Here is a 27,375-nt window from a genome sequence, read left to right as displayed (position 1 = left end):
TGCTTCGTGTGCAACATGCATCGAAATCGATCGAATCGCAATATCGGTTTTCGTCGACGATAGTCGCGAACGAATGTACTGGTCGACAACGCGATGCATCATTAATTCAGTCTACCGACTAAGGTAAAAGGAATAGACGGAGAAATGATGCACGCGATCACAGTTCGAAATGTCATACTCCGAAGATTTATGCGTTTGTGCGCGCAGTGCATCTCCATTTAACGAAATCGTGTGTAATTCTGAAGTGATACGAGAGTGAATAATACCATCGACCGTGATATCTGGTAGCGTCGATACATAGAATTTAGGTGTTGTTAAACAGAATAATACGTATGGACGCATTTGCAGAATTTATGGATCGAATATAGTCATAAATTAATTCCAAAATTTATGAAATCTATGATGGAAGATATTTGTAAAATCTTCTCTTTTGCACAACTGTAAAAATTATTGTAGAAATTTTTATTTCCATGATTCGTGCAGACATCTCCCTCGTAAGTTGTGACATCAAATAAAATGTTATGAAAGAACAATATTCATAACCAAGAATTGATGATTACTCAATCGTTTGTGTAATTTAGTGCAATGGTTCATGAAAGCAATGCACAATTATCGAACCTCCATGAACTTGTACTTTATCACGTTAATTAAAGCGCTTTCGTGTGCTGACCATTACTATAAAGAGAACAGATTCATTCTATTTCGATTTTTCTGATTTCTTTCGTGGTCGAGATTTCACTTTGGATCTGTATCTTTGTACATTTGTCTCCATTGTTTCCTGTTAACTTCACGAATTTTATTTTATAGCGGCAAACAATGAAGTTAAATATGTTTCGTTCGAAATATATAAAATCTTTTTACTGCAACTCCTTTCTCTATTCAATATGACAGAAAACAAAAATAATTTTTGTTCTTTTAGAACCCTTTGTTTATCTGAAGGAAAACAATTCGCTGATTATTTAAAGCGAGATAAGATCAACACGCCAAAAAACTAAATTTTTCTTTATCCCTTAAATATTATTAATAGACACGAGGAATATTACTAAACATATATATCTAGTTTTATTCCTTCATTATTTTATTTTAAATCAATTATTAGAGATACATTAGAAAATAATTTCTTCATTAAGATTATTATATATTCTCTTAAAAGACATTTATAAAAAGTTCTCTTAAAAAATCCATCGATTTTAGTAATTATCTTGAGAACATCTCTTTTTCAAGCAAGAAAAGGTCGTATTTCGTGATCTCTTCGCAAAAAATGACACATCCCTCTAATTGCGAGTGATATCGATCGTTGATGCACAACGGTGTAACAATGCATGGAAATGATACGGGAGCTACAGGGAGTCACGTACACAACTGTGTCGTTAATAACGCCATTAGTCGGGACACTGTCACGTTAGTAACTGACTAATAGCCAGCAAGAGACACTTCAGTCTTCTCTCCTTCCTCTTGACTCGACTCGCCTGTCTACATTATGCCAAACTTAACGTTGTTATCGTAAGAGATATACTCTTTTTTTATGTGACAGTCTCGTCTTCTCTTTTATCATAATTGACTTATGATTGACATTCAAATAGTTCTGCCTGAATTGTTGCAAGAATTAATTAATTATCTTTCAGAAATGTCAGGTTGTATAATATGTGCGTAATACGTTTTTACAGAAATCTGAAATTATAATATGAAATATCAGACGCTTCAAAACGTTACTTCTCGGAATGTTTACAACGTTTGTTAAAAATTTAATTTTTATCAGAATTGAATATTCCAGTAGTAACTCTCAATTTAGAAATGACAACCGTATTTCATTCCGTAGATGATAAGTACATTACTGCAAAAATATTGTTATCTCTGTTACTTTTACATGCACATTCAGTTCACAAGTAGTTAATGTTTTATTCATATAAAATAAAAGCCCATCGTATTTTTTATCTAGCATTTACAAAATAGAAATACAAGAGCAAAGTTTTTCTGTGACAAACGTCTATTTTAATAATGTCTACAAAAAAAGATATGCGTAGACTGCATGATTTGCAGAAGAATATAATTAAAAGAAAGTACACATGTGTAATCTAGATTTGAAATTCGGATCGCGAGATATCTGTTGTGATCAAATATATTGTTTAACGAAACGAAATATATTAATTGATGAGATTCACATTTCTCTCTTAAGAAATAATCTCTTTTCACAAATTATAATAAGTCAATTATCCTTTATCGACGCTTATCAGTACACGACGAAACTGGTGAAATGAAAACTTTAAAAACACTCGAGATCGAATTACGTATTGATAAAATACTTATAAAGACACATATTATTACGCATATTATTACGCATAATATACAAGATATTATGCATGAATGTTGATGTTAAAATTATCGCTATTATACACATGTAGAATATAATTCAATTCCAATCTATTTCAATTAAAATTTAAAAACATTCAAGAAATAATGATAAACGAAATATGATATTTTAATTATATAAATTAATTATATAATTTATAAAATTTTATATAATTTATAAAATTTCTGTTTAAAATAAACATTGGAAAAGATGTATTACATGTTGGACTAGATATTTCGTTGATTTTTCTCTAATTTTTCAATGAAAACAATTTAACTTCACATTTTTTGTTTTCTTTCGTTTTGCAAAAAAATTCTATTGGTACATAAAGATTTCTCATAACAAGGGTTAACTATAAACAATTTTCACGCGAAGTTTTCACTTTTATGCTAGCGACTATTCATAACAAAATCTTTCAGCTCTCATCACTATTAAATCTATAGTGTCAAATTTAATTATCGTTTTGGTAAAAAATAACGATATATTTAGTATTAGGGGCAGTGGCGACTCACGTTAGATTAAATTTGACACTATAGATTCAACAGTGATTCTGTAGAGAAGTGTCATTTCCGTCGTCGCTTTCTCTGAAATTAACGAAATTCTCTTTCTTTAAGCTTCTCGAGTAACTCGACACTCATCTTGTCAAAGTTCGCCAAGGACCGCGTTTAGTATTTCGTGCGCTTTCAGAAAAACTTTTTGTAGAGGATATAGCAAGATCGATGGGTAGCTCAGTTGAAAGAACGAGGAATTTGTTCGTCGATTAAGGTTCCGCATTGCGTTCTAAACGAAAAACGTGAGACATCTTGAAGACATGCCAATGGAAATTTAAAAATCTATAATCCAACATAATTTTCATATAATGCGTCATATTATTATATATTTAAAAACTTGGATGTATCAATAGATTAATAACATTTTAAATGACGATAGAATGTCTATATCGATAGATGGTTAATAAAAAGGTACAAATTATTAAAAGATAAAAGTTATTAATAAGATTCGATATCTTTTACAATTATAGTTTTCGAAATTCTATTTCTTTGATATGTTATCCACAAAAATCTAAAAAACCGCAAAAATATTACTTCGATATAATATTCAACTGCAAATAAATGTAAATCAATATACGTCGTTCTTTTTTTTTAGTTTCAATTGCGTACCTAATACAATTCGCATTTAATTTTATATATAAAACGCTCATATAATTATACCGATAGAGAAAAAGAGAGAAAAGTTCCGACACATATTCGATCACATGAATTATTCGCCGATCGAGAAACCTTTCAGTAGAACAAACTCGTTCGATCAACTGCGATATCAATTATCATTATTCGCTTCAGCACAAAAATGGAGACTTACAGAGAATTTATTTTGCTATTTCTTTTTGATTTTTACGACAGTCGCACATATACTTTATTATTCACTCTATTTCTAAAGTCGAGTACACAGTTAAAAAGTTTATGTATTTGTATTGGAAACAGTCCGCTCACGTTTGTGTTAATAGTTTGTATTGAATTTTCTAACATATTCGAGTGTTAATTTAACATAATGTGATTATGTTATTTAAAGATTTTTTGTGAAATTGATATTCAATGTTTCTTAGTGTCAAAATGACATAATTTATGAGTAAGTGAACAAGTGACATAAAAATAATGTTTTAAAACGTAAATTCTAAACAAATGAATGAAATATTACATATGTGTTAATTTAACATATCATAAATGTTAATTTTCTGAAAAAAATATGTTCCCATGGTTTGTTTACAAACTGTATCGATGTTGTCTTTCTTTGTATTTATTCTCTTACATAATATTTATATTACTTTCTAACATATTCATCTTGTGTAAAATTAACTCAAAAATTTGAATGAACCGTTTTATGAGACATGCGATTTATGTTAAATTCAACACATTTTTTCCAACTGTGTAGAAAATTTGCAATACAACTACAAATTTTTAATCCTTATGCATAAATACTTTAGAAGATAAATTTTCAAGAAAATATACAATCAGCTCGAATTTAAACGCAAAGTAATCCAATTATTCCCGAAAAATATTCAATTTACAATGAACTCCTTATTTGCTCTTGAAAATTATCGATAACGAATAACGTTTTAATATAGAAGAAATTATTCCTAAGTGTTCCAGTAAAAAATCTGTAATTAAAATTAAGCCCGACATTATTAAGAGATATTATATTATATTTGAAAAATAATGTATTTATGGATTCTCTGGTGTTTCAGTAAAAAAAAAGATAGCTTCGTCCTTGTCAAGGTTTCTCTTGGAAACTTCATGTCAGAAGTCACGACACAGAATATCAGCAGCGCGAATAAGAAATAGCAACCGGCAATGCTTTGAAGGATTTATCATATACTGTATTATTTGCTGTACCGACTGTATACATGGTATACGCATTGTAAAGTGGCAATATACGGTTCCCTGAGGCCTTCGTTTTATGTCGCAGAAGCAAATAATACAGTACATTTGCCAGAACTCGAGACCCGGGAGTTGCGGCTATCCAGGACGACCAGATAGATTCGCATATTGACTTTGAACGATAGATATATTGCAGAAGTTTTCAATAATTTAAAATTAAAATTACGCGGATGACATTAATTAATGGACTCTACTTGATTTAATGTCAAAGATATAACTGCTATCAGTCAACAAGAACTTTTCCGCTTCGCATTTTAACTCTTATGAATATATCATATTATGCTATAATGTAAAATTGTAAAACATTAATATCTTTTTTACCATTTTCATTATTGCCAGCGTGATTTATCGTTAAAATCATACACTGAAAAGAAAAGTTGCTGTTTCAAAAAAATATTAGTTGATTCAACTAAACGGTCATGGGTTGTCAAGCAAATATTTTAATTAAATATTTGTTAATTCAAGCAAATAACATGTTTTAAACTACAAGATTTTGTTAATCTAAATATATAAATATTTGAACTAAATAATCATTATGAATTAAACGCATTTAATCAAACTAATAACTATTTTTTCTCATTGTCAGTGTAGAAAGATGATGTTGCGCAATTATCATTTCATACATCTCTCTCATGTTTTATTTATTAAATTATAATGAAATTTCTCAATATATAGAAAACTCGTTGATTTCATTGACTGTTATATTTGCGCAATTATATTACTATTATATTTGCGCAGTTCTAAAATTGGATATTTTCGAGATAATTGCGCTAATAAATAAATAACATTTATAAAGTCTATAATAAACAATGTGTGCTCAGTTTGTTATTAGACCCGCATGAGCGAGCATGTTGCGTGACGTGCGCTGCAAGTACGCACAACGCAATTACAGTTTAATTAATGTATTGGTTCACCACCCATCATCATCATCCTGATTACGCCAGACATGTGGCCGATTTGTCCTTCGGATAAAGGAAAAATATAAATGTATGCGCACCACGCGTATGCTGGAATAATAATTAATTATTTGCTAAATAATATTTGGAGCCTTCTTGTCATGCCGTTCGCGGTTGATTAATGCTTCGCGGGCATAAGTCCTAATTAAGAGACGTTCAGATCAATCGTGGACTTTACAACCTCTCTTCGACCGAAAACTTTAACATTTGTTGCGCAATTTTTTCGATTATTTCGGTAGAAGTCACCGAAGATAATTGAACCATTGCAAGCTTAAACTCTTTCGACACGCAAAAAAATATATGCAGATGCTAATATATTAAAAGTTAAACTTCAGTGGCTTACTCGTTCTCCACGTAAAATGCATTTTTAAGACAATTATATTTTGTGTTACATGCCTATGGATATACGTAATTTTCAAAAATAGTTAATTAACAATTAATACGTATAATCAAATATTTAACTTTATAAACGTCAAAATCACATTACGCTGCATAAAATATAATTGAAAAAAATTGTAATTGTTACCGCTGCTCAGGTATTAAAATACGGACATTACTAAGGGCATTAACAAGAAATGCCAAGGTTTATACACGCGATATCAAATCAGCGTGACACTAAGTAATTATGAGAATCCTTATATTATTATTAACTATTTTTAGAGATGAGTATTCATTATATCTCAGTAGTTTAATAATCAAGAAAAACCTTTCGAGCATTCGTGACTGTCTCATTATATGAATACAAAACATAATTCATGATATCACGCATATCAAATGTTATATCTCACGAAACTAAGATTTACGATAATACACAAGTAAACGAGACTCACGTTATTTCCTATATATTTTACAAATCCGTTAAATGGTGATATGTATCAATTAATTTACTAGAACATTTTAATTTTCTTTGATTTATTTAGAGACTGGTAAAGATAAATAATATTTAATGAAAAATAAACAACACGTTAAAAACACGCGATGCCATATGTTCGTCGACATATTTTGTTTTAATAAAACAAATTTTTCACAAGTGCAGTTGTAAATATGCTTATCAGTCTTCCAATGCCATTAAGTAGTAAAAGCTGAATAATCGACTACTTCACATGATAAGATTATTACAAGTTACAATGTTCTTATCGCGTTATTTATGGTTTCTGCAATATTGGCCGTATAGTCAAGATGGATAACAATAACGAAACGAAATATTTGCCTGTGGACGATATATGGAAATACAATTGACATATATTATAATTCGCAAGTAACGAGGCAGTTTCGAAGTGGTGGCATACTTTTATCATTTCTGCGTTACGCAATTTGCCGGAGGAACATGAGATTCTCTTATGCTTTCTCCGCGGGACCGTAAAAACCGGCTGATCATTCCACCCATTATTAACATCCATTCGCTTTTTTCTTCTTGCATTATCTTTTTTCACGCCATCTTCGGAATTATAAAATGACGAAAAATATTAACCTGTTTTCTAAACTTTTATCTTAAAGATGAGTTAAATTTCCATCGGTAGAGAGTTTTTTTTTAATTATATTAAATAAGCTTTCATCTTTTCTTAAGAGAACAAAATTAATAAGATCTCAAAGAGAAAGAGAAATAATATTTTACCATGTAAAGGAGTATTCTTAAAAGAAACGTATTACAGAAAAATTAATTTTAAGAGAAAAATAATACAACAAAAAATTAAGAAACTAAAGATTGATAAAAATAGTTTTCATATGAATCATGCTCAAGATAATTATCAACACGTTTATAGATTAAAAAATAAGTCTAGGGTAAACTTGGGTAATATGGCCATCTTTAAAATGCAAAAAACATACTTTAATTTTGTTATCTTTATAATAATGTTATATTGGTACATATATCTTTTCTGTCATACGGAAAGTTTAATAGTACCTATTATATACTAATATAATACTATTAAAGATAACAAAATTAAAGTGTTTTTTGCATTTTAAAGATGGCCATCTTACCCAAGTTTACTCTGTTTTGAGGAGAAAAGTCCACAACGTAGACAAATTGTTTGGTTCTCGAGTTATCTAGCACCTCTCGATTCTCGTCTGCGCTACGTTGACAGTGCATTGTAATTTATAGTGCATACGTGCGCGTATCGCTCATTTGTCGGTCAGTCGCGGATACAACGGCGAGACAAAATGCAGATAAATACGCATTCCGTGGTGGTACGTGTTTCACGTACATAAATAACAGACACGAGTTTTTGCGGTGATCGCGATTCCGAAACCGAAACCTGCATGTTCGCGTTTGCTCGTTGGCATTCGCGGATCGTTCGTGGTCTCATCGAGTGTTAAATGCTTTTCTGCAGAACGCTGTATGTTCCACCGATATTCCTTGTTGATCGTAACAGATGAGAACCGGTTGTCAAAACATGTATGCGTTTGTGCGAAGAAACGCGTGTAAGAACTATTTTCCGCGAGATGTGTATTTAATTATAATAAATGAAAACTTGTCTCACGACGCGAAGGTGTGAGAAGGTTCTTTTTTTAATCTTACAGAGCTGTGAGATGCATTTTCACGAAAGATATACGATAGAATTTTGAAAATTTACGAAGAGCACTTAGAAGTTCACACATACACACGTGATTTTATTTTAATTACGAGCCATTGTATATATACGCAGAAGTTTTGCGAAACTTCTTTTTACGTAACTTATTTACATTGTTAACTAAGTACTCGCAATGATGCATTTTTTAAATAACATACATGTTCTTGCATGTAAACATCTGTCATTGCGGCTAATTTTTCGATTTGGCACGTTTCTCGCAGAACGCGAATTTTTACGGCTAAGTTATTGAAAATTACATGTGAACCTTATAAAAATTGACTATTAAGAAAACGCTAATATAATACTTAACAGGATTAAATTAAAGTTCTTAATAAAGAGTAAATTGTAAATTTAACAAATTTTTCAAGACATTTTTTATACAAAAATAATGTCTATTTATGTAAAATCGCGATTTATATAGAAACGGAAATATAATTATCACAGAAGAGCAGAATATAATATTTTCATTTCCACATTAATATTGAAAAATATTATATGATTAAAATTTTAATATTAATCATAATGATATTTTAATTAATATCAGTATTAATAATAATTTAGTACATTACTCTAATATTATGATTAAACTTTAAAATTATTCACGTTTAATTTTAGACTGCCAATAGTTTATTTATTTCTCAATATTAGAGTACGATAATTAAAACCATGTTTTATTACGTTAAAATAATTGATATTGAAACATCAAAGTTATAATTAAAGGAGTACCAGAAACTACAGTGTACAATTCTGAATCCAGTATGTAGTTTGCGCGAATAATATGGGAATAGTTTGATAGGTTTGCGTTGAACTAACTCGACTTATTCGACGTATTTGTAAGCGATGATGCTCGTAACTTCCCTATACATACGCTTGTGTAAGCAAATTGTCAAAGAATGTCTCAGCACACGATACTACGGCAATGGGATTTGATTCCGCAAGAAAATGACTAGTTACGGTAAATTAACCTTGGATTTTGATTCGCTAGTCTTTTACCATATTGGTAAAAATCTAAGGAAAATTACAAATAAATTTAAGATAATAAAAATATAACAATTAAAGTATGAATATCTGTAAATATTTATAGAAAAGTGGAATTTTATAAAATTAAACGATACTCAATTATGAAAATTCTCTTTACTATGAAAATATACATTCATACAAGCATTAGCAGTCTGATAATGGTTTTTTATTAATGATTTTATTAAATTGTTCTTTTAATTTTTTAAAATTTTAATAACATGTATTTTTCAAGCAAAAATATAACGTTTACGTTAAATGTATTACTTCTTAATAACTTATTATTAATACGTAATAATACAGATTTAGAAGATTGATAGAGTCGAGAAATGTAATGTCGTGATTCTTATTAGTTGTTTCTAGTTTTAGTTTGCCTATCTTCTCAGACGATGCTATCGCTCACAATTCTCTTCGCGTCGAAAGAACATTTTGAGTTTAATGTAACTTTGTCTATGCGGCAGCGAATGCGGATCTTGCATCTCGCCATTGCATTCATTGGCCTAGTTTGGACCGTACAATTGATCCACATACCGAGCACTTCGTGTCGAATCGCACTTCACTCTCTGGGTGCATCACGGCTGCAAGCGGCGCCTTGCGTGTCGTGAAGTACATAATATTGCGCCTTCCATTATTCCATCATCTATAAAGGATGAAAAATGGACTACCGCATATTATCGATATTTTGACTGTCGACTTTTACACCCGCAAAAATGCTTATGATGTAGACGTAAAATTACAGCGCATGCTTCTCTAGAAGGTAGAGTGAAGTTCTGACAAGTTGCATCGTCACGCAAAGGAAAGATTTAATCTTTATCAGGTAATAGTCACGCAACTCTTGTTAAAGTTAACGTTAAATATTGTATTAATATATATGTATAACTAATTAATAAATAAAGACGTATACTTTTTTCATTATTACCTAATTGTTTGTACGAAAGTTTCAAAGGTCGTAAATTCAATTTTTATAGATCAAACACTTTTCAGAACGATATATGTATAAGGGTGATACTTTTTTCGTCAAAGCCTGTTTCTTAATTTTCAACGTAAATAACTACATGATAACGTATTAAATTTATTAACATCATGCAAGATCCATTAAAATATTTTATTTAATCATCTTCATCTCATAATGTAACAAATATTCCCGATCTTGTCACATATGACACGAACAAAAAAAAACTTAGTCACTATTGTATTGAGAAGAATGTGAGCTCATCTTACACGTGTCGACGATTTTATCTTCTTCTGCTCTGCTCTCGGAACAAGCAGTGAACTACGGAGCTGATTTGTTATTTAAATTTCATATTTTCACATTTCAACATGTGACCACATCACCGACGAATCTCAATTGCAGATTGCTCGTCTTTGCCGTGAATGAACACGTATTTATACGAGACTCCGTGAATTTAATGAGGATGTCATCGCTTAACTCTTCAAGATCAATTTAATGTTTAATTATTATCTTAGTTACTACACAGTTCGCACAGTTGTTGATTTATTTTGAAAGCTTTATATAGCTTTATTTGATATGAAGGAATTGATGAATGTTTTGCATATATTGTGTGTGTACTACAGTATATATATATATATTATATAAATATTATTAAACACACATATGCAGACACAAATAAATAAATAAATACTATTTGTGAGATAGATATTTTGTTGTGTATCATGTATTTTCTAAGATTAATCGAGAATCTTAAGATAGACCAAAACAAATATATAACTCGAAATTTGTTCATATATATCACGTTGCTTTGTTCCATAAATAAAACAATTCCTAGCAACAAAGTGAAATGTAAATAATTTAATTAAACCCCCGATTAATTAATATTTAATTTGATAGTATATTGGATATTTTACTATTTTTTTTTAATGAAAGAGATTAAGTACGAGTATATGCAAATGCGATTAGTCATATATCGTAAATAGACTATATTCCCCTATTGGCAATAAACTAAAGTAATAAATTATTCTTCAATAAGTAGAGTATATGAAATACAATTATAAATATATATTTATTGTTATATCTGAATGTAATTTAAACGTAATAAGAGATGTTATTAAACAAAAAATTAAATACAAAGATACAAGAATAAGCGAGGTCGTTTAAAGAACATCAGAATCTATTCTCTATTTTGGAATTTGATTTTCAGCATTTCCACGTGCCTCGTTATCAACGTAATGCAAGTCAATAAATGAGCTGTTCATGTATTAGATCACATGAGACTTCACCCGCATTGTCAAAGCTTATTTATTTATATATCGTTCGTGGCCATTTAAAGGAGCGTATCAGTGACGCTTTCTTCCCGTTCCGTATTTAATTTAATGACGTCAAGTATCGTACCGATTATCTCGATAAACGATAATCCATTATCGCGCGTTGGCTGTCTGACATTTTGTTATCGAGCTGAAGCTCTGCACTTTTAAACAACGGCGCAGTAATATAGGGATAATTCTTTGATAAAAAATCTTATGAATTTTATAAATGGTGTATGATATATAGTATAACCGGAAGTTTAAAGTAATTTTACTTGTCGTAAAATTATCGTCGTGAAATCATAAGCATTATTAATAATACAATTTTTTATAATAGAAAAAGTTATGTCATAATCAATTTCTTGATTGATTCTTTATTGTGAAAAATTTACGAAAATTTTCGACTTTCTAAATTGAAAACTTAAAATTTTTCTTACAAATTGTTTTCTGATAATGTTCCTAAGATTTTTTATTAGAAAACTGAGTTTATTAAACTGGTTTATTAAACTGAGTTTATTAAAATTGGTTTATTAAACTGAGTTATCGCAAAATAAATAAAAGATTTGACGAACGCATTTTGAATGCTTATGTAATTCCTAGTTAAAAATTATCGTATTATGCAATTCAAGTAAAGGACTATACCCAGTTTGGACCCCGGCTGAACAGCATTGAGATCTAGCTAGAATTATAGAGTATCAAAAAAGAATTAAAAAGTTCCATATGCACAACTTTGTAAAATGAGTCCCTTGAGTGCTACAGCTGTTCAAAGTTCGCTATTATGACATGTATTGTGTACCATGTAGGATCGGTTTTATTCGATTTCTCAAATCATCTAATATCCGGAATATGTCCAATCTTGACGAAGACAATTAAAATCTTTTTTGGACCCCAAATGAATAGTTATAAGTGATAGATATTAATCGATGAAGAGGGGAGAGAGACATTCAAAGTATGAAACAAAAGGTTTTAATTGAAATGTGGCAATATATGTTCTAGGAGCACTCAGGAAACCTCTCCTATAAAGTTAAGCTTGTGGAATTTTTTATTCTCTTTTGATACCTTAAAATTTTAGGCATGTCTCAAAGTTGTTCATCCGGAGCCCAAATTCTCTTATAAAACTGGGCATAGTCCTTTCGTCGACAAGAAATAGCGATAGAAAATGCTACAATATATAAACGTTGTTACTATTGTTTCTAACACTTCAATGATCTACTCGTAATTGTAAAAGTAGATCATAGATGAAAAAACAATCTTCTTCTTTTTCAGAGGTTCTGCGGTCGATAGTTCTCCCTCAAATTCACCTACTTCGAAGACGACAGGTGCTTCTGACACTGAACAATTATCAACGGATGCGCCAGGCCCGTCGAAAGTGCTATCGAGTCCGGAGTACATCCAAGAAGTACGCAAAGACAGTGCATTGTACCTTGAAGAGGGTGAGGGTACGCTAAAGACTGTGACACAAACTACTACTGATGTTCTCCGAAGACAGAGCAGTGGCTACGTGAGCCGTCGAGATAGTTTGGAGGACAACAGAAGAAATTCCACGAGTGACACGCAACAGCAAGAGAAGGAGAGATACAAATCGAAATCAATAACTCTTGGAGCCTTGATTGAGGATCTTGCTGGTAGAAAAGAGGAGAACATTGAGGAGAACATTGAAAACATTAAGCCATCCGCAGAGACAGCGAAGGAGAGAATGCCAACGACAGAGATATACAGAAAGGTGTCGAGCTCTGACCTCGACATGCCCGACGTTGATGAGGCAAAGGAGGTCGTCAGAGAGAAAACTTTACCCCGGCAAAAGAGTTTCGAGACCCAAGAGATCACCGATGGACTGACGACACGTCTCAGTAAGTAAACATGAGTCACTGTTAATACGATCAAGTTAGATAAAGCGAAATTCTCTCCATGGAACGCATAATTAAAGAGTCCTCCGGATAAACATCGTAGGCAAAATAATTTAACAAGACCGAAAACCAATCTAAAGTGTTCTTATATATAATTTCATTATATATACATTATTTTAATATACAGGGTGTCTCAAAAAAACGGATCGAAACACAATGGGGACGTAGATTGGATCAAGGGGAACAAAACAGTTTTGTACCATTTTGCAGTTGACACAATATTTAACGAGATATTAACGTTTAAAGATAGGCGAATACAAGCATTCGACCAGCCTACTGCTCATGTACTGCTGCCGGCAGGACGGCCTACCATCCCCACCGATCGCATGACGCGCTGGCCGGGCGGCGCGGGCGGGCCGCGAGGTGCGGGGATGGCCTAGCAAGCGAGCCACTCAGAACGGCGCGCATGGGGAGGAGAAGGATAGCGCTTGAGCAGTAGGCTGGTCGGACGCTTGTATTCGCCTATCTTTAAACGTTAATATCTCGTTAAATATTGCGTCAACTGCAAAATAGTACAAAACTGTTTTGTTCCCCTTGATCCAATCTACGTCCCCATTGTGTTTCGATCCGTTTTTTTGAGACACCCTGTATATTACTTTCATTCAAAAAAATAGATTAATTGTTATATGATTTAATCTCTTTCAAAACGTATTTTTTAACTTTCTCAATTTTGTTACTTAATGAAACGATTACTTGATGAGTAAGATAAAAAAATGATAAAATTCTTGAAATTCATGTATAATTATATAGAGAGTCTTCCGAATAAATATCGTAGGTAAAATAATTTGACAAGGTGCTCTAACTCTAAAAAAATCGCCGACATTATTTAAAAAAATGTTTTTATATATAATTTTATATACATTACTTTTATTCAAGACAGATTACTTATTATATAATTTAATCTCGTTCTTATAAAGCGTATTTTTCGTCCCTTTCAATTTTGTTACTTAATGGAACGGTTTCTCGAGGGTAAGATAAAAAAAATGACGGTATAAAATATAATTTCCTTCAAAATTAATTTGACAGGATTTTCACTGTTCTTAATATCTTCTTAGGCGATATGCAAGTGACGTCTATTTTCAAGAACCCCAATATTTACCTTCCGCGCAATAGCGGCAAAAATGCACCATCGGACGAGGCGGGCACGACTCAGCGAGTTGACACAGTCATCGATCATTCTGGCGGCGACTCGAATTGTAAGAATGTGCACAAGACAAACGTGGAAACTATTATTGCCTCGGATAATAATCGGACTGTAGATTTGAGAAAATTATCCTTGCCCGACGAAGCAGGACCGAGCCAGCGACTGTTCGAGAAAGCTGACGTCACCTACAAATCCGTTCATTCTCGCTACCCTCACGCCAGCCCTCATAGATCGCCCAGGAAACGCATCAGAGCGCTCAACAGGGAATGTTCCGTCGATAGCCAGCATGACAGCCAACAGCAATTAAACCAATACAAAGTGCTGAACGAAATCGGAAAGGTGAGATTAAAATTCCGTTAAAATCCACTTAATCAAGTAAAAAATAATTCTATCATTTATATTTGTCCCTAAAAATTGTAAAAGTTTTTATATAATTACACTGTTAGAAATGTTTGTGAATTTACAATACTCTTACAATAAAAATGTGCAGTAAATTTATAAACCATATAACGTTTTGTTGTGATTTCATAATATTTGTAAATTTACAATAGAAATTTGTTGTGAATTTACATAACTGGCGTGCCGCGCTTGTGTATTAGAGATTTGCATATGCTTTACCACAAAATTTTATTGTAATTTCATAATACAATTGTTTAAATTTACAGCACATTTTTGTTGGATAAAAACTTCCAACACTTTTGGAATTTTACAACAAAAATTTCTTACAGTGTACATACATATAACTTAATCACTTATATCAAAATCATTAGAAATTGTATAGATGTCTTTGTTAGGAGAGAATCAACTTCGAATTTATGAAATAATTCACATGAAAAAAATTATATAAAATACTTTGCATACAATTTATTAAATAACGAATTGATTTTTCAATTGTCAGAATTACAGAAGAGTGTGCATAATCTTTAGAAACATTTCATTGTTAGAAATTTTATAGCAAGTAACAATTAATCACTTATGTATAATATTATACAAACAGAAAGCAAATCTCTTTAGCCCGATTCATAAGTGGAAAATATTCGTGCCGAACTAAATTCATTTGCGACAGTCTAATGCCTTTTCAATTATGTCCGCGGCATTTTAACAATCAAGCTGTATTCATCGATAAGAGGATCAACGGATCGCGTTTCTCTCATTGAAGAACGAAACCATTTCACGGCGCTCACGTAACAAACGCGAGAATGATATGATTATCGATATCGAGCACGCGGGTGCTTTCTCGATAACCAATAACTCGTGCCGTGAGTCATCATTTTCAGCAATTTCCCCTCTTGCCCATCCTTCGTACTTGTTAAGAAGTAATTAACAGCCGCGCAGTTACGGATTACTGCCGATAATTATGTTATATCGCACCCGATAACGCAATATTGCCCGCAGGACTAGAAGTTTAAACGACGCAGAAAATTATTAAAATCATTATCTTCTTGCGCAATTTTTTTATTCAATCATTATATTGTCAACGTTTACGAGATAAATAAATTGCAAATTTTTTTCCTGTCTACCAATATGTTAATTTGCTGACACGTTTTCTCGAGAATTGTTTGTTACATGGCTCCTGTCCAACGAGTTAAATTTTTTTCTTTGAAGTACCTATATACGTATTTATCTTTCATTTTTAGCTTAATTTCTGTTATTTTCAATTAATTAAATAAAAACTCGAAAATGATAATTTTAATAAAAATGCTTAATCGCTTTCGTACGAAAATTAGAACACAAGGAAATAATACTGAATAAACATGTGGAACAGAATAGAAAGGTTAAAAGTCACTGACACTTTTAGAAAAATAGCAAATTCCGTTTGATGTAAATGACGCTCGAACATTCCCTTCGAATAAAAGCGCTCACAAAAGCCAGTACGAAAATGAAAATGCGAAGCTCAATGCTTACGCTTATCCAGTACAGCGTGATTGGATTCAAAATAAATGCAAGAAAAAAACAAGACAACCGCCGCAATAACTTCGCACTTTGCTATTACTGAGTGAAAAGCGCGAAGCTTCCAACTGCGAGGAAAAGTTTGCAGCGCACGATCTTGAGGTTCGCGTCGAGAATTCCAAAGATCGTTTCCCCAGAGACCAAGAGAGAGATAGAGAGAGAGAGAGAAAGAAAGAAAATATAGTACTTTTTATAAACAAGGGCAAATGTCATTCCATGTGAGATTATCTTTAACGAATGGTAGATAGAAAAAGAGAGAGACGAATTCGCGAAGTTCACGATTAAATTTTTCTTTCCTTACCATATCATTTAAAACTACATTCAAACTCGAGATTGAATTCTTCATCGGGGTAAGAGCCATCGATTGAAATAGAGTTTGATGTCGACGATTAATTTTTTCAACTTCGTGATATTGAAATGTTCCAAATGCGCAATCGCCATCGTCGCATTCATAAACAATATATTAATACATATATATCGATCTGGCTTTTTCTCGGCATCTAATATCGTTATCGGTATTGATTCTTCTCCTCTACTTCATAATTATATAGTAAAGATTTTATCGAGACAAGGAAAAACCAGATAATCATTATACCGATTACTATATTGCGTCAAGAGCTGTTTCTATGTGATAAATTAATTCATTTTATGAGTGAATTAATTAAAACTCGTTGAAATAATTGTAAGCGATATAAATGATGTAGCAATATTCTAATCATAAAAAATTATTTTTTAAAGTTATCCTTGTCAAATAATATAATTGAAAAAACACATAAAGTCAACTTTGGAAAGTTACATTCATTATTAGGTGCGAGATTAAGCGTTATAGATACATTTTTAAATTTGCTCTTATCTTATATATTTATAACGAAATAATGACCACGACCGGACGTGCTCAAAGGTGACCATACCGTGAACTATAAAATTATGCTTCTACTCCCGATAGCATCGCCGATGACCTTCGACCTAGTCTCCACGGTGATATAAAACGCATTATGATAACAGCGCAGCTGAACCATAAAAAGGGTTGCAAGGTTAAGGTAAAAGGATGCGAAGAGAATCATGAGATTATCGATAAAATCTTCCATAACTTCTCTTAATATTATGTTCATCCCAAAGTATTATTTAACAATATTTTTCGTATCACAACGTCAAGACTATTCCATTTGAAAACATCCGCGTCAACAAGAAATCGTCGTATTTAAGAAAAGAGGAAATATCCTCTAAACAAAAATAATCTTTATTAAAAGAAAAATAAAATACTATATTAAGGATATTACTTCATTGAGATGAATGAATAATTTTTCATATTTTTATCGAAAAAAAATATCAAATTGAAACTCTTTGCTATTTATATCGCATAAATAAAAATACTCTTGACGTTGACGATGACCTTCTTAAAAGCATTCAATAAAACGTTTGTTTGTCGAGAATGTCGAGAGAATGAAAAGTAGAGAATAAAAGCAGAGAACCCCTAAAAATTTCAAGCGTCGCCTGAGATCAAACAGGAACGCGCTGTGCTTTCGCGCCTTCACTTATGCATCACTTCGCACTTGCACAGGGCTCATTCGGTGTCGTGAAGAAGGTTTTCAACGAAGAGGATGGCACGTATTACGCCATGAAAATAGTGAGCAAGAGGAAATTAATGAAAAAAACAGGGATATTTGGGAGAATACCACCGCGCAGAGCAGGCGCTGATCCTTTGGCGAAAGTTTACAGGGAAATCGCCATTCTGAAGAAACTCGATCACCCCAACGTCGTGAAACTAGTCGAGGTACTGGACCATCCCGACAAAGATAATCTCTACCTGGTCTTCGAACTAGTCCATAGAGGTGAAATCCTCCTTATACCCACCGATAAACCTCTGAATGAAGCAACAGCCAGGCGTTATTTTCGCGATGTTGTCTTGGGAGTCGAATATTGTAAGTCATTATGTATTCTACATACTTATAAAAACTAAAAATTTTTTGCAAAGAATTTTTTCCTAAAAATTCTAGAAAATCCTATACGATTCAAATGATTAATTATTAAAATTAAATTCCATCTCGAAATTAATCAACACGTGCAACGTTTTGAAATTGATTTTAGTTATGTTACCACAAATCGAATAATATGTGTATAAAATTTAAAATTTCTTTCTTTTCAATCCCGTTTTTATCTCCCTTGGAAAAAAAAATTTCCAAATTTAGAGGGTTCCAAATTTAGAAGGCATTTTAATCATATAGCATACGCCCACATTTAGCATAAATCATGTTTATCACGTACGCGTTAAATAATAGAATGCAAATCCTCTCGACAGGCGGATTTGCGTAATGTATCTGGCGCCTATTACGGATCACAACGTTCATCGCGGATCAATGACGAAAGAGGCGTCATATACATTACGTAAACTCAATGATCGTGTTAGTATACTTTACATGAGAGTGTAGTATAGTCGCGTTAGACACTATTCGATAAAACATCAAGCTGCTTAGATAATAATCGACTTAAAACTTGTAACACCAGTCTTACTACGTGGAGAAGAGGGATAAGTAAGATGTATTCATTAGTTACGTAAACGATTTTCAAGTCAAGAAATACTCCGTATAATTATGAACATATAATATATTCAGACTTTTAGAATTAAATTTTAATAAAAATTGTGTGATCGTTAAAAACAGTATTATATACAATAATATTAATTTTTTCTTTTCGTAGTGCATTACCAAAAGATAGTGCATCGTGACATAAAGCCAAGCAATCTATTGGTGGATAGGGACGACAGAATTAAAATCGCTGATTTAGGTGTCAGCACGGAATTAAGAGAATCTGGAGAATTATTAACAGGACAAGCTGGTACACCGGCTTTCGCAGCGCCTGAAACAACCGTTGCTAACGCACAGTACTTGGGACCGGTAAGTCACAGCATTATATATTATTCTCAAAGTATAATGTACAATCGATATCCGGACACAAAAAGAGAATCCGGTTCAAGTAGAATATATATTCCTAGTAATAAATTCCTAATATATTCTAGAAATAAATCTCTAGCATACAGAGCCGCGATCACATTAAAGTATAGTAACTTAAAAATTATCGCCTCTAATACGTACAAAAAAAATCCTATTATATGCAGAGTTAATTATCATATGGCTAATGATAACGATAATTTATAGCAACAATCTGATTCATAAATATGTTTTACAGAAAAAAGAATTCTATTACATGCAGAGTTCTAATTTTTTTAATGCGTGACTTATTTTCTTTATCATATAATTCATCTACCGTGCCAATCTATCTCCTCTTCTTTGTTGTCTGGTTTATTAATTATTGAAACCGGATTTTTTTGAGCGATGAACACATGTTTCTATTCATTGTGTTCTTCCATTCGCGGAATCCGATACGCTCGCGATACACATTTGCAATATTCACGACGACGCGGCGCGTTGGAGTCGCAGTGAAACAAGATCAGACAACAAATAACGCAGCACTCATCCAAGCGACCAGTTTCGTTCTGCGAGATTAAAAGTCGATAAATCAGCCGGCTATTACATGTCACTTCCACCCGCAAGCAGTGACCTCTCAAACCGTAGAGACGACACGTGCGGATTGACCTACATGCATCGGGAGAGAGGTTCCCGATCAAGGACCCCTCGCGCGGTGCATAAATGTTCGTGATTATAGCAAAAAGAGATTTTCCGACCACGTCACTCCCAGGCGTCGATCTCAACTGATTGAATGCGCTTCAATTAGAATCGTTAATCGCGTACATCGCGTCGCCTGCTCCGAATAGTCTTTGAACGAACTGAGTGTAGTAATGCAATATGACGAACCGACAAAGAAAGGCGCAACAAAGTGGCCGATGCAACAGTGAGGCAATTTGCATGTCCCAGCTGCGTTGAGTTCATTAGGTTGCATACGTTGCAGGCTCTAAGCGCGGAGGAAAAAAAAGACTGACGTTGCGGGCTAATTCTGAATTTTAGAAGGTTTCGCATTTTACAAGCGGGATGGTTTTGTATTTTATAAAAGCGTTTTAATCAAGCAAAAACCTGCAAAACAATAGGACTGTACAAGATATATTCAATGTTACAAAAAATGAATTTTATTAAAAATACTTTCAGCCCTCTTTGTTTTAGCGATAGCCTTATTCATCAAATGAGGATCTTTCTTGAACAAAAATTTTACAATACGGCAGCTTTTTGTTATTCGAAAATAAACCTGATATTGATGTTTCATGAAATGAAAATATATGCTCATAATACACACGCATGGTATACATATATATTCGAAAAAACATAGAGATAGTAATTGCCAAGCTTGAATGGTTATATTTCATCCTGTTTTTTTTCTCTTTTTCTTCAATCAATGCTTCACGATGGAATGCAATTTACACGAATGTGTTTCCTGTGAATATTGATTGCAACAAAAAAATCTAAATATAGCAATTGAATTTTAAACTACAATCATGTTTAAACTATCATGTTACGTGATGAATATATGTTAGAAAAACATGATACTAGTATTAGATATTAGAAAATCTTCGAATAATATTATGGTAAATATAAATACATTATTTCAAAATTAAATTATTGTCAAATGATCGCAACTCTTCATGTTTTACTGTTTGTAGATCTGTAAATTTTTTAATTCTCTACAAAGCGGTAAATTATCTTTGCTCTGCTATATCACAGTTAATCGAATTATGAGTAAAAGATGTCTCGACTTTTGCTTTACACGCAACGTATCGTAAAACCATACAAAAAGCTGAGCCAACTGTTATTTTTCGCTCTCTTTAATGCGCAACTATCAAAGAAGGTCATAGTTCAGTTATCTTTCAGATTATACCTAGATCATGTCAACCCTCGTGCCATTCATAACCCTAATATAATCACCGTCAAGATTTTCTCATCAACTCCCCTGCCGTTTTTTAATATCTCCGGTTTCTTTTCGTATCGCTCATTTCTAATTATATCTTTTGTATCTTCTACTTCAGTCGCTAATTATCACAGTAACTTAATTATAATTCGCCATCAAGTGTATCTACTTGCACGTCAAAGAGATATAGCATACATGTTAAGTAAATCGAAATGTTTGATCGTGTTGGAAAAGACGCGTTGTAACTTTGTCGTAGAAATGATACAAATTTTGTCTAATTAATAGCGAGCGTAAAATTAACACAAATCAATCACGCCATTACGCCTTTGACTATTCAAGAGGAAGAAAGCGGCAGCGAGAAAGAGAAGGAAAGAGATAAAAGAGTATATTTTAGCACAGCAATTATAATTCTGTCCTCATATATCTTCAAGATTACTTGGTTGAGAGTCGAGACTACTGTTATCGCATGACCTTATCGACATACCACAGCCGATCGCTTGAATTTCCGCTGCGTCGAGGAAAGGCGATATCTATAATAAGAGACTCACGACCCGCGAGACCACACGCTCGATTACGCTTAATCAAATCGCCGTGGCAAAATAAATGGTGATCACCAGCCCGACGAGACGACGTGCTTACGTGAAAATGCGACGAGGGGAAATCGGGAGTGTACCCGTAATATCTACAAAATTGCCCATGATCCCTAAATAAAAATACACAAGACTACTCGAAATCTTGTGGAATTCAATGGAAACACGAGAAAAATGGGAAGCTTGTGACAGAATTGGAGCAACATTTCGCTGAGCACTCAAAATTTAATAAAAATATTTTCATTTTTATATTATTTCAATATTGGCTACAGACTTTTCTATTGGCTCAAAATGTCACTTTAACTTTATTCTGCATAACACATTGAATTAAATCTGGACATTTACAATTTTCTAAAATGCTCCGTGGAATTCCACAATTTCGAATATATTGTCGCCAATATTTCTTATTTACTTAATTCTTGCTCTGATTTATCAATTAAAAAGAATTTTAGAAATAGCTACAAACACTGTAGTTATTCATCGAAAATTTAATGATAATTAATAACAGCTTTTGGCAAAGTATTGAGTGAAATCTCACTCCAAAAGACTGAAAATTAAGCCAGTCTTGAAAAAAGAATGAAAATAATTTTTATTCTTAAACATGAATAGCAGATATTTTCACTCTGTGTATGAGATTTCATTCTTTTAAAATAAGATTTCACTCTTTTGGAGTAACTCCAAAAAAAGGAGTAAGATTTCATTCCTTTGGAATCTCATTCCAAAAGGAAAGATGAAATCTTACTCTAAAAGAAAAAGAATAAAAATGTTTCACTCATGTTCAAGAGTGAAAAATTTTCACTCTTTTTTCAAGACTGGTTCAATTTTCACTCTAAAAGATTTACAGAGTAGCATTTTGGTATAAATCATTATCCTAATATTCATTTTTTTATACCTATAAATTATTACTGTGATACACCTTCACATTTAAAGCAATATCTACGTTTATTTACTAAGACATCAAACTAATAAACGTAATATTTGCAAAACTTTTTTAGATAATCTTTTATGCATATATTTTTTAAGTTTATATATATTTCGAATTTTTCGCGAGTCATATCTCTCTTGTTTTATTTTTATTTAATTCTCACAGTCATTTCGGTTTAATAATTTTTTACGTACAATATGTACGTAGATTTTGCTTTTTTTAATCACCAGTTTTACAGTACTCTTTTGCCGCTCGTATTTACAGATATCGATTTTAGATTTTACTTTTTCCCTTGACAAAGAATGTTTCCAACTGCTTTTTATTAGCAATTTATTTTCATAACAAAAATATCTCCCTTTTGAATATTTTGATCCTCAATTTATTCCATATATGTTCGATACAAAATATTTTCATCGTAATTTAAATGCGAATTTTAATCATCCTTGATTTGAACTTTTTCATTTATTTTACACTTACTCTTGAAAACTAGATCGATGGATTACATCAAATCTATTTACTGCAAAAATCCGATAACAATTCCATTTATGAATGCGTTAGCTAATGGGATGGATTACAATAAAAAGCAGTCTAGAGGGAAAAGTACACCTTTCAGAAAAGTTCAAAATTTTATAACGAAGCAAGTTGTCAAGCTATAAATAGATAAAAAAATCTTATTAATTAGATAATCTGAAGTAGGTATAAGTAGAGTTTAACAAAACTTTACATCAGGCAAATAAACAGAATTGTAACTTTTTATAAAGTTTACTACTCTCGCGCGTCTTTTATGAATTTTTATCTCAATACAAATAATATATTTTACTTATTCATTCTAACAGAAGAATTATTTCAATTGCAAAAAACGCATGAATAAAGAAAGTGGTACAGAAACACGCAATATCCACAAATCAACTCGCGTTCGTTTATCTTCCACATTACATTTTCACATTACTGAAATTCCAGGGAATTTCCTTAACTAATTTGGCGGTTAACGAGTTTGTTCAATTAAGGAATATAAACGTGCACGATGCATTACAAATTCCGAGCCTTCTCAGCATAGTTACGTATGTGCATTTAGGTTGAAAGCTTTTCCTTCGAAAACCACGAGTATCGTAAAATACAAAATCATTTACGGAACGATAATGTATAACCAACAATTTAAGTAGATGGGGAAAAAATAGTATAGAAGTTAATCTTTAAAGATCAGATAGATATTATTCATGCGTCATTTACGTCTAACCGGCTGAGAGTATTTTTTAAATGTCATAGTATGGAGTTCACGGACGTTTAGGTTTAGCTTTGTGAGAGAGAGACTGGGTTTCCCGTAAGCTTTTTATACATAAGAAACGTTCCCTTTGTGGATCTAATAAACATAGAAGCTTGACATTTACAGATTTACGGAAGGCACGCGTGCTGGAAAGATTTTTGTTTAAAAAAAAACCACTCAGTGTGTCTCAATGTAAACGGAAAGTAATATTGAAGAAAATTAATTGAAATACAGAGAATTATCTTAATTTAACGGAAAATGTATATAGATATCCTTTTACCTTATTCATGAAGGGATTTCCTCGAAAGGTTAATAATAAACTTTTTAGTAAACTAAACAATAGTAAGAGATAATTATCGTTTATATTCTGCCCCGCCGGATTTGCGCGGCGTATTTACGTTGTTTTGCGCAAACGTTTAATTAATCGCCTTTAATTATGTACCGACATCACGTCGTTACGGACCTCACGATTTTCACCATCGGCGACGTGATTTCCGCAAATGAAGCATCCTCCTGACTGCACCGTATTAAAGCACGTCGTATTCTATTCTCTGTTCTGCGGTTAAATGCGCCGCGTATCGAGACTTTAGCTAACAGTTTCCTAGTGTGTTATCGCTCATTTAATAGCATCATCATATTTCAAGATCTACTACATTGAACACGTTTTACCACTCTCAAACGGTCGTTAATGAACCTCAGTGCTAAACTATCAAAATTTCTGAAGAATTTCTGTAGATTTAAAATGTTTTAAATATTAATTTCAACAAGACGTTTTCTAAAAAATTCAAAAAAGGAACGAGAGCGGATTAAACTTTAAAATTACTCTATTTATTTCATTTAAAGTTCACACGAAGTCTAATGAGTTTAATAACCATTTTTCATCGTGCATTAAAAAAACTATTCAACGCACATCTTGAAAGCTCTAAATAATAAACTCTGTTGCGTCTTATTCTAAAAATAATTTTGAAAATATATTTTTTAAACTGGCCTAAAGTTTTAGGTCGATATTCATAAACAATCGATACTTATATGTATCGATACTTATATACATCAAGACCATCTTAAATACAATTGTTTTCTATTTATATCGAAACTCAGATAATTCTCATTTGTGACGTCATAACGTAGTTAAACGCATGTTTCTTTTTATTCGATCTCTGACAAGTAAGATTCAATTGAGTTTTTTATTATTTATAACCTGCACAAGTTCAAGACCGTGTGCTTTACTGACAATGAGTCTTGTTAACCCACATTAAAAGTGAAGTTGTAAACCTGTGATGTTATGCGATAACTTTGTCACTAAAGTAAGCAAGGAATGACGTCATTAACCGAGTATAAAATACTCACATAACTTTAGACTTATGCCCGTATTTATAGTCAGATCTTATATTTAAAGCTTCCTTAAATATAAGATCTGAATATGAATACAGGCATTAGTATCACTTGTGTGAAAATGGAAAGCAATTGGTATCTTAAGATGTTAATACGATTCTGTAACTGGTTTATGATATTTTAAGGCTGTACACTTAGACAGACTTAAATATAAGAATCATCTATAAATAACGGCCTTAAATGACAATCTCAAGCAATTTGGAATTTATTTATATCAAATGATTATATAGATTACACTCATGATTGCCAGTTCTCGGATTTCCGACCGGAGATTTCGGTCTTTTTGAACGAATCTTCGGTTCTCTGACTGACGAAAAACATTTGACGGCGTTTTTTTTACGTTTTTTGAAGGAATTACAGTACAGTAAAAATTTTGAAAGTATCATTTGAAGTATCTTTTGGAAGTACTCTCTTAGCAGTCCGATCTTCGGCAAGATAAATGAAATCTCCAGTTTTTAAACCGGAGAAAACTAACAACCGTGATTACACTGAGAGAAAAACTGTATTTGTAACTATATTTTACATATTACTATAATTATAAAATTCAAATAATATAATTATATAGTAATGATTGAAATTATTCAAATAACTATAATTATTGTCATATATATTTTCGGTTGTCAATTATATACAGGGTGTCCCATAACTCACCTGACAACGCTCATGAGCAGGTAGAGCAGACTAAACTGAGTCGAAAAGTCCTCATATATTGGTTGATAGAACTACACATATAGTTATTATTACTAATACCATAGCAGTCATAATAATAATTATAATATGTTTCTAATACCAAAAAGTTTTCTCTCAGTGTAGATTGTAATTAAATTTCGGAATCGCGCAGAAAAAGAAGATATTTCTCTCTTCTCGCGTCAGACAAATTCGATTCCGAAAAAGAATTGAAAAATTACGTAAGTAAATGAAGGACTCACCGTATCTGCCAGATATCGCCGTTCAAGCAGCAATCGCCTGTCTCGATTTACCCATTGCGTCGAATCATCGATGCTCCTCAATGCAAATGCTCCACTCGATCACATTACACTCGCGCAATAAACCGGCACAATGAAGCGATTGTCCGCAGATTTATCCGGCACTCCCGAACGATTCGACGAAAACATGATCGACGTCGATCATAGGTAATGCAACACGATCGCGATCACCCGCAGATCCTCTCGACTTTTGTCACGCGGCGACGCGTCCTCGACGTGAAAAATTCCGAGAACTGGCGGACCGATAACAATCATGGCGGACACGAATGCCGACCGTTTATTGCAGAGATTACTCGATCGCCTCCTCTTCTATCTCCTCAGGCGCTTTCCCTCGACGCTCCACAGATGTTGAATGACACTCGCGACGCAGGACGAGCGGAGCAATGCCGAATAGGCGCATGTTTTAAAGCGTAAAACACTCTCGCGTCGGTTCAATAGAACGTACAGCGACGTCGATCGCGAACGAATTTCACGCATATCGAGAAATGCATGTTCACGCGGATGAATCAACGCATCGAAACAATCCCCCGTCGCTAGATTAAACATTCCCGATACTACAACGTATGCGAAATTTATCCGGGCTGGATAAACAAACACGAAAGCGCGAAACGACCATAATTCGTCTTCGCATCAGTGATGACGGCGATGACGCGCGGTGTGAACTGAGCGGCGCACACAAAATTCGGTTACGTGAGCAACTTCGCGCGTCTATCCGAAGTCTCTAACGCGTCAATTCGAATTTTAATGCTGGATTCACGCTGCATCCGATTTTC

The 27,375-nt window shown here is 32.7% G+C and overlaps 1 protein-coding gene across 1 annotated transcript in view; it reads left to right on the top strand.

Moving 5' to 3' along the window:
• Positions 1–27,375, top strand: part of LOC108722020 (probable serine/threonine-protein kinase mkcB) — an 80,925-nt gene that overhangs the window by 38,946 nt on the left and 14,604 nt on the right. The window contains 4 exon segments of the mRNA XM_018446910.1: positions 12,857–13,440; positions 14,553–14,980; positions 18,153–18,513; positions 19,289–19,485. Coding sequence (XP_018302412.1) covers positions 12,857–13,440; positions 14,553–14,980; positions 18,153–18,513; positions 19,289–19,485 — 1,570 coding nt within the window.

This window comes from Mycetomoellerius zeteki, unplaced genomic scaffold (genome assembly GCF_001594055.1).
Source record: "Mycetomoellerius zeteki isolate Tzet28-1 unplaced genomic scaffold, Tzet1.0 scaffold105, whole genome shotgun sequence".
Classification (NCBI taxonomy): domain Eukaryota; kingdom Metazoa; phylum Arthropoda; class Insecta; order Hymenoptera; family Formicidae; genus Mycetomoellerius; species Mycetomoellerius zeteki.
The sequence above is the reverse complement of the archived record's forward strand: the minus strand, read 5'-3'. Positions and strand labels throughout refer to the sequence as shown.